This window comes from Lygodium microphyllum, chromosome 26 (assembly GCF_053477565.2).
Source record: "Lygodium microphyllum isolate KBCC chromosome 26, Lygodium_microphyllum_v1.1.10, whole genome shotgun sequence".
Taxonomy (NCBI): Eukaryota; Viridiplantae; Streptophyta; class Polypodiopsida; order Schizaeales; family Lygodiaceae; genus Lygodium; species Lygodium microphyllum.
In genome coordinates, this window is record NC_141160.1 from 10,870,249 (window position 1) to 10,884,366 (window position 14,118).

The window sequence follows — 14,118 nt, forward strand, 5'->3', positions numbered from 1 at the left end:
CTCATTGTACCATTGCATTATATCAGATTATACATATTTTATGTCATTATTTGTGTCTATTTATTCTGGGCTCCTCCTCCTTAGTTAGTTAGTTCATCACCTAGAGGTCCCATGGAGAGAGGAGCCGGTGTCGATACCCATGCAGCTAGTGACTCATTGTTGTATGTGACAGTCTTGTGTATGATATATGGATTCTATTTCCTGAGCATACATTTGAGTTCTCATCTGTATTGTGTTATTTCTTTTCCTTTCTCTTTTGTTTTGTGTTTTAGCAGTTTATTACAGCTTATGTTTACGCTTCCATTGTTGCGCCACTTCTTACAAAATCTTCAAAGAATTTCGGAGCGGTGGTTGCTCCTTCATTAGTTGTTTTTCTCCACTTGGAGATGGTTGCAGATTCGACCGTGACGGTTTCTTATGCTGCAGCCCCATACACTCGGGAGTGGATTGTTGATAGTGGTGCCTCACGGCACATGACTTCTCCTTCAATAGGGACTTCTCCTTCAATAGGGTATTGCTCATTTGTAGCCTTTGCATGGCTAGATTCTCATTGGTGATAGTTTGTCTATTCCTATTCAGGGACAGGGTGACATGCATCTTTTTCCAGATGGGTGAGGTGGTGCCCATATATTCGAGGTGCTTTATGTGCCGGCCTTGGGATACCATCTACTTTCGGTGCACAAGATTTGTGCCCTCCGTCTCTTGGTTGAATTTGATGTGGATTCTTGATCGTGGATCAAGACAAGTCCTTCAGGTTATGAGGAGAACAGAGTCTATAAGTTGCGGTCTTCTTTTGCCTTGACTTCTTTTCTTCTTACCTCACAAACTCAGACCGAGCTTTGGCATGCTCAGTTTGGCCACCTCAACTATGATTACCTTTGGAAGGTGTCAAAGAGACAGCTTGTTCGAGGTTTGTCAAAATCGTGGTGAGCTAGCAACCTTGTGTATCCTGCATCCGTGGGAAGCAGACTTGTGATGCCGTTCCCAGCAAGGCTTCAAGGCGGTCTTCAATACCCTTGGAGCTTGTTTCTACTGATCTTTGTGGACCGATGAGGATGGAATCCCTTAGAGGGAGCTTGTGTTTCATGCTAATTGTGGATGATTACAACAAGATGGCATGTGCTTATTTATTTAAGCTGAAGTCGGATGCTTTCTCCAACTTTAAGGATTGTTTGCTCTTTGAGGAGAATTGATCGGGTCGGAAACTAAAGACCTTACGATCAGATAAGGGCGGAGAATTTGTTTTTAATGAGCTTGCTTGTTTTTGTGCAGATCGTGGTATTCACTAGGAGTTTGCCAACACAAACACCTCTCAGGAGTATGGCATATTGGACGGGAAGAATCGTAGTGTGATCGAGATGGCTTGTACCATGATGGAGCATCATTAGACACCTCAGTGTCTATGGGCTGAAGCTTGAGGCTGTGGCTATTGCAGTTCACATGTACTTTGGGTCTAAGCTAGATGTTTCTTATTTCAGGGTTTTTGGGTGTGATGCCTATGTTCATATCCTGAAGACACAACGTGACAAATTTGAAGCAGCTTTCAAAAGACAAGTGTTTGTGGGCTATAGCTCGCAATCTCAAGGCTCTACTGATTGTATGATCCCGTTAAGCGGGATGTCTACACATGTTTAGCAAATAGGCTCATTTTATTCCAATCAAGAAGACTATCAAGTCTCAATATATAACTAGAATATTTATTCAACAAATCTTTAAGTATTATGGGTTACCGCAATTCATCGTGGGTGATAGAGATCTATAAACCACTAGTCTCTTTTGGCGAGCTCTTTCTGAAAATATGGATACAAAGCTTACTTTTTTTTTCCCTATCATCCTCAAACAAATGGTTAAAGTGAGAGAGTCAATCTCACAATATTAAATATACTGAAGTGCTATTGCCATGAAGCCAATCAACAATGGAAAAATAATTTACCTTTAGTAAAATATGTCTATAACAACACAATTCATATTTCTATAACTAAAGCACCATTTGAGATCATATATGAAAAACCACTCTTATTATCTATTTTTAAAACAAAGAAGGAGATATTTCATGTTGATGAGTTTGTGCATGATACGGATACAACTTTTTCTCAAGTTAGACGAGCTATCCAAAGATCTCAAGAAAAACAAAAGAAAACAATAAATTAGCATAGAGTGCACTTGATTTTACAAAAAAGAGATTGGGTGTGGTTGAAATTTGACAAAGCTCGTCTAAGAAGCTCTAACAAGCCTTCATTTCAAGTTACTAAGCTCGCAACAAGAAATCATGGGCCATTTTAAGTCACTTAAAACATTAATGATGTTTGTTATAGGTTACAACTTTCAGAGCATTGAAAAATTCACAATGCTTTTCATATCTATCTTTTGAAGTCTTATGAAGGGTCTCCACCATTGGAACTTGTAATAGAGGATCCTCCTGAAGTAGATGAACTGGAGGAGAATTAGAGCAAGTAGTCTTTCATATGATCAGGAAACGAGAAAGAAATATTTTTAGAAAATTCATTTTGAAATTTAAAAAGTACTCTTATTTAAATTCTAAATGTATATCAAAAGAGTATTTTAAAGACTATCTAGAAATATTTTTAACTTATGAAGAAACTACATGATAAAAAATACTTCAAGCAACGTTTTGAGGACAAGACAGATTTCAAAAGGGAGAGATGTAACAAATCTTTTGTATATCAATTGCTATGAATATATATTGGCTCAATGATTCCAAATTAATTTGATATTTATGTACTTTGAAAGGTGATTTGTATTATTGAAGTATTTCAAAATATGAATAAATGTTTAACTTTCTATTTAAGGGTAGTCAATGGTGAGAATGCCTTAGAATTATACTTGGGTCGTCATTGATGAGATGCTCAAGAGAAATTAAAAGTTTAGTCGAGCGGTTAGATTGACCAGAAAGCTTAGATAATTAAGACTTTTATACTCAAATAGTCACATTGATTAGAAGCCCATATAATGGGTGGTTTTAAAAAGTGAAACAAGATACTTATAATCAAGGAAACCAACTACGAACCGATGAACCTATATAATGAAGCTTCTCTAGAAGCTAAATTTGGCGACTTTTAAAATTGAGGAGGTTGCTATTCTTGGAAGTTGCTCAAATGGAAATTTAGTATGTGTCAAAGGCTCTGGAATTTAGCAAGGAACAATTTTGTTTTTTGTAGCTATCTCAAAAATCTTTAACCATTTGAGAGATTTTTAGAGTGAAAGGTTTGGAAGCTTCTTTCTCTAGAAAAGTGACATGTGGCATTTAGAATAGGCCATGTGTCATTTTGAAGAGACAAGTGTCCCTACACTTGTTATTTTTAACAAACACTTGTCATTTGTAACCTCTACTTTTCACTTTTGAGCAACCAAGCCCCACACCTATATATTGGATGTCTCTCACTTCATTTGGAATAAGTTCTCATGCTGAAATTTTAGCCACATGCTTTGTACTCTCCTATCTATCTCTCAAGAAGCACTTTCTACTTAGCTTGATCTAATCCAAGCACTAAATAAGAAAATTAGCTTGCTACTTGGAGTTTGCAGAAATTAGGGTTTCAGAACTGTAATTTTCAAAATTGCAACAAATCAGCCCTTTTATATATGGTTAAAGCACTTGTTGCCCGTTGTTTTGTTTTAATAAATTTCTATAAAGGGGGGGGGGGGGGGGCGGAGGGGGGGACTGGTTCCCCTCTCAACGTGGTGTTGACCTCTCTCTCTCTCTCTCTGTCTCTCTCTCTCTCTGTGTACCTTCTAATTTTCATGGTGATAATTGATCGAGTTGGTTAAGTTCAAAGGTATTGTCATTCTTACGTTCTTCCCAACGCTTACATACATTGCCCTAATATTTTTCTACAAAACTAGAAAAATTATAAGAATGGTAACATGAATTGTAAATATTTCAACAAAACTTACGCTTTGAAAAACAAGCAGCCCTTATATACATAACACACAAAGCTCTAGGTAAAAGGAGGAGGATCATTTCAGCCTTTGGATTTTCTTCTCTTTTAACTTGTAGGTGTCTTAGAGTGAATTTTTGGAATGACAACCTTCAACAGTTTTTCCGCATTTATACCGTCATCACAATGGTCATTTGACAACCTTCAACAGTTCTTGCACATTTATACCGTCATCACAATGGTCATTAGGAAATAAGTTTAGGCACGTTTCACTTCTTATACACTTTCTTTCCCTTCCCTTTCTTTTTGCGCACCAAGCAAAAGGGAAAAAAGGCACACTCATGCACTGTTTTTGGAGGTAAATTTGCTATCATTACTTGGTTTTTGTTTATATCTGCATGCACATACACATAAGTATCACATGGACTTGTTTAAATGTTTGAACATGACTTAACCCGCACTTTGAAGAAAAAATGCCCACAATGGGCCACCATTACATGTATTTTTTTGAAGCTCAAGTTCATCAACTACTGGCAGTTGTATATTAGGTTGGATGCCTTTAAAGGCATTTGCTTTCATTATTACTGAGAGGTTTGTTCATAAACTCAATTCGTTGGATACTCATTAGATTATAGTATGCTCATAAAAGTGCCAATTATGATGCCATCAAAACATTTCAAAAATTACCAACCCTATCAAGTGGTTGTTGCTAATACCATCATATCATGTTCCAGAGTGAAGATGAAGAGGAGATTGAAGACATGACAATAAATCCAGCAGATTTGCTCTTATTGACTGCAAGAAATGAGGATGATGTGAGCCATCTTGAGGTGAGCAATACGATGTGGTAAAACTTTTACCAATTTCTCTCTTCAAGTAGCCAACTTGAGCTAGCTTTTTTCAATGCTATCAGATGTGGATATATGAAGAAGAGACAGAAGATGCTGGCCATAATATGTATGTGCATCATGATGTCATGCTACCAGCATTCCCTCTATGTCTAGCTTGGCTCGATTGTGATCTCAAAGGAGGCGAAAAGGGTACATGCGAGCCATTCATGCATACCAACTAGCTAAATTTGTGCTGGGCCTTCTCTTATTTAATGATGCAATTTGTAGGTAACTATGTTGCTGTTGGCACAATGCAACCTGACATTGAGATATGGGATCTTGATCTAGTACGTAAGTTCTGAAATCTTTTGCATAATTCGGTGGTTGGTTGCTTTGGTTTGACTCCCAAATATGGTATGACATTGAACTTAAATTCAGCAATGTTTGAAAACTTGGGTAGCTGGATGCTGTTGAGCCGGCTGCTGTGCTGGGGGGGTATCTACCTGCTGCTGAAAAAGATTTCAATAAGGCTAAAGACAAGAAGAAGAAGAAGAAAAAGAAGGTAATGCAAGTTTTTGCATAGAAGTTGTTTATTGAAATCAAGTTTTTTCTGTTTGTGCTTTCTTAACACGGAAACTCTTACCTAGGCTGGAAAATTGAAAGAGGGAAGCCACTCAGATGCTGTCCTTGGTCTAGCTTGGAATACAGAGTACAGGTATGAGCTTTTGCTGTGACACTCTTTTTCTGTTTCTCTTATAGAGCCTTGCTAACGTTGAGTGCATATTTTCCTTTTATATGTCATAAGGAATGTCCTAGCCAGTGCAAGTGCAGATTCTTCTATCAAAATTTGGGACATTGTGACTCAGAAATGTGAGCACACAATCTGTTCCCATTCAGATAAGGTACAAAATCAAATTTGCGTTTCTGTTTGTATCTGCATCTCTAGTATGACTAAATTGTTATAACCCTGTTCCTGCTACAGTGCTCGCATTCTCATCACCATCATCCTCCTTTCTTGCTTTTACCATGCTTTCTCCCTTTCTTGGCCCTCTTTTTTTGTTTTTCTATCCTAGTTAGTAGTCCAAATCCCTTTTGAAATAGGTAATGGAAATGCCTTGTGATCTCATAGTACATTGGCATTGCATATGTAGTCTCCTCAATCTCCTTCTCAAGTGGCAAATCTGGCGGATCTAGTACTTCGGGGCGAGGGAATCTGCTTGATAGCGATCAGTCTTTCTTCATAATTGGAGTGAGGATTTGTAGAGCTGACCAATGGCACATTGTACTCCATGGGACAAGTATGTCTCCATGTATCTCAACCGAATCACAAAACTATTAGGGGACATATGTAGAAGATGCTTTCGGTAAGAAGCATAGTTGTAAGGTATGATACCGTACGGTATGGTAAAATACGGTACTAAATGGTAACTTAGATTTTATAAGGTATGGTACGATATTAGTACATTTAAAAAAACTTGATTATTTTGGAATAAAGATGATAGAATAGATGTTTAAAGTCTAAATAGCGATGCTATTAGAGTACATAAGATGAACACTTGAGAATAACATGCCAAAACCTTATGCCTCATGCACAACATGCACTAGTGTTGCCTACAACTTACAACTGCATAGTTGGGAGTGGATGCATCATACATGAATGATCATACAAATAAGAGAAGTATAGGTGTAAACGCCCCGTACAACGTAGTATGCTTAACAATTATGAAATTCGCTTCTTTTCGAGACTTAATATAAAAGAGAATGAACACTTAAAGCTGAAAATGAAAATTACTCACAAAATTTCAGCCATGAAAATGTAAAAGTAATGGAGACAAGATTGAGGGTTGAAGATGGGCAACCCCTTCTCCCCCCCCCGAAGGAATGTATTTCTGCTCAACCCAAGTCCCTTAGGGAAGAGCTCAGTTACAATCAACCTGAGAGTGAGGAGAAGTAATTCTCACTCTCACAAGATCATGCAAAGATGTACAAATACATATGTATTATCTATTATGCAATGATAAGAACTGATTTCTTTACAGTATGAGAGAAGAAAGAGGGGAAAACAGCCTTTCTCCATCGTTGATCAGGAGTACATGGATAGGGCTTATTTCTTGTTGCTAAAATGGAAGAAAGAGCTCGAGAAGGAGGTGTTGTAATGAATTTACAGGCTTGCTGTCTTGTAAAACAGCAGTGATAGAAGAGGGAATATGGAGGAATTTGATAATGGAGAAGTGGGGGATGATGATGGGGATGGATGGGGCCAGTTTCTGGCTATCTGTGGGTGTTGTATATGAGTTTACAGCAAAGAAAAATGATGCTGAATGAAGAAAAACGAGCTCTTATTTATAGGGGAGGGAAGAGCTAGTACAAAAGGAGAAAGTGGAGTAGCACAAGACAAGTGTCCAGCCACATGTCATTGTTAGTAGAGTATTTGTCAGCTCATGTGTGAGTCTGAGCTTGATTTGGGCTGGGCATTTTTATTAGGTATTTTAGGTATTTTCTGGTGTGGCATTTTATGCCAGTGGAGCATTTTATGCACCAGTCGGCCAGCATTAATGCTATCCGACCAGCATTTATTGCTTCCCACTTTTCAGCCTATTTATACTCAGTGGCTCCTCCTCAGTCATCATCATCATCTTCACCATCTGCAGACTCTGTGGAGAGAGGAGCCAGAGCCAGTGCCAGTGCCAGTGCCCACGCAGCCAATGACTCACTGTTGTATGCAACTGTCTCGTGTTCAGATATATGGATTCCATTTCTCGTGCATACATCTGAGTTCTCATTTGTATCGTGTTCTTTTCTTTTCTCTTTTTGTCTTGTGTTTCAGCAGTTTATTTCAGCACATGTTTATGCTTCCACCGCTGCTCCACTTCTGACATGGTATCAGATTTCAGGATCTATGCTCCTGCTGTAGTTTCTTGCTGATTTCAAGACTGTTTTCCCCTTTTCTGATTAAGCGGCTTGTTGTTCCATACAAACGACCTGTTTGACCTGCGTTTTCTGCAGTTTTGCCATCGCCTGCTGCCTATGAACCCTCTGCTGCCTGCGTTTTCCATCAGCAGCTGCTGGCGACAGCTTTCTACCTGTTTTTCTGTAGTTTACCGCCTGCGTTTTGCTGCTTCAACGTCTCTCGTGGCTGGATGACTATTACTTCAGGCCGTTTTTGCTGTTTTTGGCAGTTTTTGACTGATTTTTTTGACTTTCTGCCGTAGATTTTGTCTTCTCTTGATCAGATTTTGGGTTCTATTGCATGTGAACTCTCATTTTCTGCAGTCTGTGCTTGTGTTTTGGCTGTGTTTTCTCTCTACCTTCCATATGGCTCCTCCGTGCACTTCCACTGATGATAAGTTACATGGACCTGATTATCTCACATGGAGTGCTGTCATGAAAGCTTGGTTTGTGCAGAAGCGGTTATGGTACATCGTCTGTGGAGCTATTCCTCGACCTCTCCGTCCTTTTCCTCTTCTTGAAGACTTTGATGAGGACAACTATGAGGAAGCGGTGCTCACATGGGACTCGGACGATACGCATGCTTACTCGGCGTTGATTCGGTGTATTTCTAAAGCGGTCTTACCGGCGGTTACCTCCTGTAGGACATCTCCTGAAGAATGGCAGAAGTTGCAGCAGATGTACGAGTCACCTTCCACCATGCGGGCAATCACACTTTATGGCCAGCTCCAATAGATGAAGTTTGAGCCGAAAGATACTATTCAGTCTTTTCTTCTTCGTGTTACGCAGGTACAGGACCAGCTTCGGCACATGCAATCTGCTCTTTCCGAGGCGCATCTCGTCGAGACGGTCCTCTACAAGCTCCCCTCGGAGTTTGATGGAGTGGCCAATGCTTTGCGGGCGCAGACATCATCGACTCCTGTCAGTTTTACACATGTGACCTCGATGCTTCTTGAGCATGAGATTTCTTGAGATTACAGGGGCGGCTTCCGGCACATTATGGAGGCGAGACTTATGTAGCTTCAGAGAGGGGTAACGGGAAGAAGAACTCGAAGGCCCAGTGTTACCACTGTGGCAAGAAGGGACATTTGCGGAAGGACTGCAAGACGTTAGCGGCTTCTAGGAAGGAGGAGCAGAAGACGAAGCGGGATGTTGACTCTACCGATGAGTCCTCTCCTTCATCAGACTCCGACTCCGATCCTCCGACCAAGGTGAAGTCCAAGGCGCGGAAGGGATCCTTTTCTTCGGATCGCGGGAAGGGCTTGGTGGCCCCTTCCTCAGCTGCTTTCTAGTGGTGGTGATAAGGTCATCCCTCACGACTCTCTTGTGCCAGAGAGGGAGTGTGAGCGGGTGTTCAGATGGGGCAGCCACGCCTCATCTATACTTTTATATAGGTGCACAGGTTCCAGAGAGGGACGTCCCTGACGCATCGACTTCAGTCTGGTGGAATCAAATCCTGGAGCTGGGATTGACATCCAGGTTTATGATGAGCTGGTTATGTGACAGAGAGCGGGAGGCTTTCGTCTGGAGCTCACATGAGGGGACACTTTGGCAGTCTGGCGAAAGGCGGGAATCCATGGTCACCTATGTTCAGGGGCATTTTTGACAGGATGGTCTTGTATGCTACTGAGATATTGGTGATGGACATAGAGATATGCTATGATCTTCTCTATTTTCAGGTGTTTGGTACGATCGACATTGACCTCAGGTTCTCTCCGAGGCACCTTGGTGGTGGCTTGATCACCCACTACTTGGGTATCCATGGTTCTACTTGGTGGTTCTATGTTGTATAGTTTCTGATCCCTTTTCATTGTACTATTGTATTGTATCAGATCACCCATGATCTGAGAGAGGATGTTAGTAGAGTATTTGTCAGCTCATGTGTGAGTCTGAGCTTGATCTGGGCTAGGCATTTTTATCAGGTATTTTAGGTATTTTCTGGTGTGGCATTTTATGCACCAGTTGGCTAGCATTAATGCTGTCCGACCAGCATTTATTGCTCCCCACTTTTCAGCCTATTTATACTCAGTGGCTCCTCCTCAGTCATCATCATCATCTTCACCATCTGCAGACTCTGTGGAGAGAAGAGCCAGAGCCAGAGCTAGTGCCAGTGCCCACGCAACCAGTGACTCACTGTTGTATGCGACTGTCTCGTGTTCAGATATATGGATTCCATTTCTCGTGCATACATCTGAGTTCTCATCTGTATCGTGTTTTTTTCTTTTCTCTTTTTGTCTTGTGTTTCAGCAGTTTATTTCAGCATATGTTTATGCTTCCACCGCTGCTCCACTTCTGACAGTCATGAGATGTGACAAGCGGTGGGACACTTGGAAACTTGTGTGACAAGTGTCTTGACACTTGTCTCTTCTCTATGGCCTTCCTTTTTGGGCTGAATATTGTCAAGAATAGAAACAACCAAATTTAGTAAGCATAGTTAGAGTACAGAATTTACTATTTTTAGAATGACATTCCTATTTTTTAGGACTAGCATTTTTAGGCTAATTCGAGGATCCTAAAATTTAGGGACCTCCTAAAATTTAGGGACCCCCCAATATGGGTGTCATATGAAAGCTTATTCCGTGTACATCGCAAAAACAGTATCAGAATCTTCATGTGACTTTCCTATGCAAAGAAATGTGCATTTCAAGCTTTCAGCCCACACATGCACTTTGTACAAGCATTTCATGATCATACCATCTTGTTGATTGTAACTGTCTGTTCTGGCGGATCTAGCCCACACTTCAAGGCATCAATCCTTTCTGTGTGCGAGTCTAACCCTGATATGTGTGAGTTCTGGTCACAGGCGCCCAATCGGGCCATATAGGTGGAAGTGTGATCTATCTTTTCTCTAACCCACCGTGTGGGTCCACCATAACCTGTGACCACTCATCAGTGGCCAGCTCCAATGCACTTTTCTTTATATCTAATAATTAGTGCAAAGGAAACAAGTTTAATAAATCATTATATAGACAAATTAATGAAAAAGGATACAAATTCTGTTTCTATAGAGTTGTGACAGTAGGCTTGAGAGAGAGAGAGAGAGAGAGAGAGAGAGAGAGAGAGAGAGAGAGAGAGAGAGATGAAATGATATATTAACATTTGCAAAAGGCAATTCTGTCTTTACCGTTGTCTCCATCAAAACATAGATTTTTGGGTGATTGCAAGATCGAAGATGTCTTATTAGTTCACAAGCTTTAATGATTGAGAGGAGGGGCCCCTTTCCAAAGACTCTTTTGAGTAGAGATCTGTTTATCCCAATTATGGTCAGTGAGAGGAATCCCCTGTGTGCACTTGTCCCCTTTCTATTCATTTATCACAAAAGGCTCTGTCTCGAGGTGAAGATGCCGTCCTTGATATCCTTAGTGTAGGTGCCTATCTTACCTTCATTACCTGAAGAAGATAAACTCGATGGTTCAAACTATTCGTTGCAGTCATATAATGTGGAGTGCATACTCGACACCTTTAATCTTTGGGCTCTTGTTTCAGATTCCATTCCTTGTCCTAAGGAGGATTGAGAAGATGGGAGTTCTATGGACCGAACAGCCCTGTGGGATCAGCTTAACTCTCGAGCGTGATCCTTTCTCTTTATGAGTTTGCAAGATGCTGTCCTTATTAGTCTGAGTCGGACGAGGACTTTAAGAGATTTGACTTGTTTGTCACTTGTTTTGACAGAGGGGGTAGCTCATTCTAGAGCACTCAATTTATTGCCTTTTAAACATTTTTTCCTTTAGTCGAGATTTTGTGTGCATTTTTTGGGTAGTTTTTGCATACATTAGTCTATTTCATCTGTCGGACATTGTCCATCATTTTTGGGATTTTTTTGGAGATTTTTTGGCATTATACCACTTGAATTTTGGTTAGCGATATTTTGGCCCTAGATTTCAGGTCGGCTAGATTTGGGGGTATTTGGCTATTATAGCCTTTCCCACTGAGTTGGCATATTCATTCATTCATCTTCTTCCTTCCTTGGTAGATGCACACTCTGACTCCGTCATTTTCCTCCTGCTCCGGTATTGCTGTTATCATTAGCTTGATTTGGTGCCCTCACTAACACTATGGGCTGCATGCGAGGATTGATCAGTCCTCTTTCTATATTCAATATTCTTTCCTTGTTTAGTGCAGATCTCTTTCTTCTTTTCTTGCAGTCTCTCTTTGTTCCTTTGTCTCTGTGTTCGTGTTCCTTCTTTCATTGCGCACTCTCACATGGTATTAGAGCATGGTATCATCGGCTAAGAGAGACATAGAGCTGATTTCTCATGGAGGAGACCACCCAAATTGCCAGGCGACCTTGCCACATCAGTGTTTTGCTGAAAATGCAGCTTTCTTATTGAAGGCGGCAGCTTCTTTGTGTAGGTGATAATATTTCTTCCCCAGGCGGACCCTTTATATCGACTTCCTTGTGATCTTGTAGCCGTTTCCTCCTGTTTCGGGGTTGTCTACCACCAAAACACAAATTTCTTGTGGGTGTCTTGTAGGATTTTGAAGATGTCTTACAACTAGTTTTATGGCTTTGAGAATACAGATTGAGGAGCCCTCTCAGTACTCCTCTGAACAATGGCGAGATTGTTGCGAAGATTATCGCACGGATCGTGAAGAACGGAGGTTACCTAGCCTGTTTGTTTGGGAACCCTCTCCTCCTCATTCTCTCCATCTCTTACAGAAGGCCCGTTCTACTGGCCTCCATATGCCATCCATGGCACCCTCTATATAGGTGTCCATACTTCCTTCTTTGCCCAAAGAAGACCGGCTTGATGGTTCAAACTACTTGCTTTGGTTGTGTAAGGTGGAGTATATTCTTGATACCTTTGATCTTTGGGAGTTTGTTACCTACCCCATTCTCCGTCTAGTGGAGGATTTTACTGTTGAATCATCGATGGATTGTGCGGCCTTATGGGATTGGCTCAAATCTAGAGCCTGATCTTTTCTCTTTATGAGCTTATAGGATTGTCCTAGTGTATGTGTGTAGGTTGCGGAAAGCAGTGGAAGTGTGGACAAAGCTTGCTACTTTGTACCATCAGAAGATATTTGTCCACCGAATTACTCTTGAGAAGAAATTATGGATGCTCATTGTTGATGATTCTCCTTCCATGAAGGATCATATTAAATTAATAGATTGGTGGATATGAGAGATGAGTTTGCGTCCCTTGGTAGGATGATCTCTTCAAAGGATATGGCTATGATTCTTTTGACTCAATTGCCATCTCCCCGGTTTGATGTCTTCTACACCAATCTTCTCACATCGAGGATCCATGAGAAGCTTCTTTGGGAGCAGCTTGTCCCGCTTGTTTTGGGGCATGATGAGCTCACCCCAAAGAGGGTGCTAGTGGATCCACCTCCATCAAAGCTTTTGTTGCAGGTTCGAGAGGGGGAAAGAAGAAGAAAGGGAAGTCAAAGGCTAAACAATAAGAGAGTTCTTTCGGCTGTGACTCCGATTTGGAGAAGCCTAAATGCCCATATTGTGGCAAGGGGACACATCCAGTGGAGAAATGTTGGAAGAAGTACCCTTACCTTCGTCTGGGAGCGAAGGATGGAGCTAAAACACCCGAGCCTTCTATCTCTACTCCAGCGGCTACCCATAAATAAGTGTTCCATTATATTGTTGAGTTGGAGGAGCCTTATTCTATGGTTACCTCGTCTTTAGAGAGGCCTTGGCCAGTTAGTAGTGACGCTTCTAGTCATATGACTCCACGAGGTGATTTGTTGTAGGATCTATGTCCTTTTGAGGGTTCAGTCACTGTTGATGACATTGTATTGTGCCTATTAGTGGTATTGGCACTTTGCCTTTGTTTCTTCATCGCAGTTCGTGCTCCCTTTCACAGGCCCTTTATGTTCTAGACTTGGGCTTTCCACTCCTCTTAGTTTATGACGTTACTAGGCTTGGTACTTGAGTTATCTTCATTGAGTAGGCCGTTTGTATTTTGAGGATTCTTCTATAGGGGCTATTATCGTGATAGGTTGGCAGGAGAGTGGGCTTTACAGACTTCATTCCCCTTCTCTTATGCAGGGTCTTGCGAGGCAGTTGTCTATTGCTACACCCGTTCTTGCTTGTGCGCCATGTATTCCACAGGTTCCTTCCCATCCCCCATCCTCTCCTTCGGTGGTTTCCTTGTATCCCCCATACCCTTTTAGAGGGGGACAATCTCGGTGATACAACTGTGGATTCCTTGGTGCCTAGTGTTTCAGAGGGGGTTTCCCAATTGTGAGGAGCTTCTTTATCGGTAGGCCTTTTTGATGGACTTCATTGACATTGGCATTCCGCTTACTAGCTCGGCATTTGTTTCTTCCTTGGCCTTCCGCCACATCCAGGATCTGAGAGGAGATGTTAGCAGTCATGAATGTCATGCCTTGTCATCTCTTGCTTGTGAGGCTGTGTGCAGGAACTGATCTGTCCTTCTGTATTCAGTATTGTTTCCTTGTTGAATGCAAATTTCTTTATTCTT

The 14,118-nt window shown here is 41.2% G+C and overlaps 1 protein-coding gene across 1 annotated transcript in view; it reads left to right on the plus strand.

The window, feature by feature from the left end:
* LOC148012994 (putative WD repeat-containing protein C17D11.16) overlaps positions 1-14,118 on the plus strand; it is a 39,813-nt gene that overhangs the window by 13,798 nt on the left and 11,897 nt on the right. The window contains exons 4-9 of the mRNA XM_087667816.1: positions 4,634-4,729; positions 4,813-4,939; positions 5,018-5,076; positions 5,190-5,291; positions 5,377-5,444; positions 5,535-5,631. Of these exons, the coding sequence (XP_087523942.1) occupies positions 4,634-4,729; positions 4,813-4,939; positions 5,018-5,076; positions 5,190-5,291; positions 5,377-5,444; positions 5,535-5,631 (549 nt within the window). The remainder of the gene's footprint in view (positions 1-4,633; positions 4,730-4,812; positions 4,940-5,017; positions 5,077-5,189; positions 5,292-5,376; positions 5,445-5,534; positions 5,632-14,118) is intronic.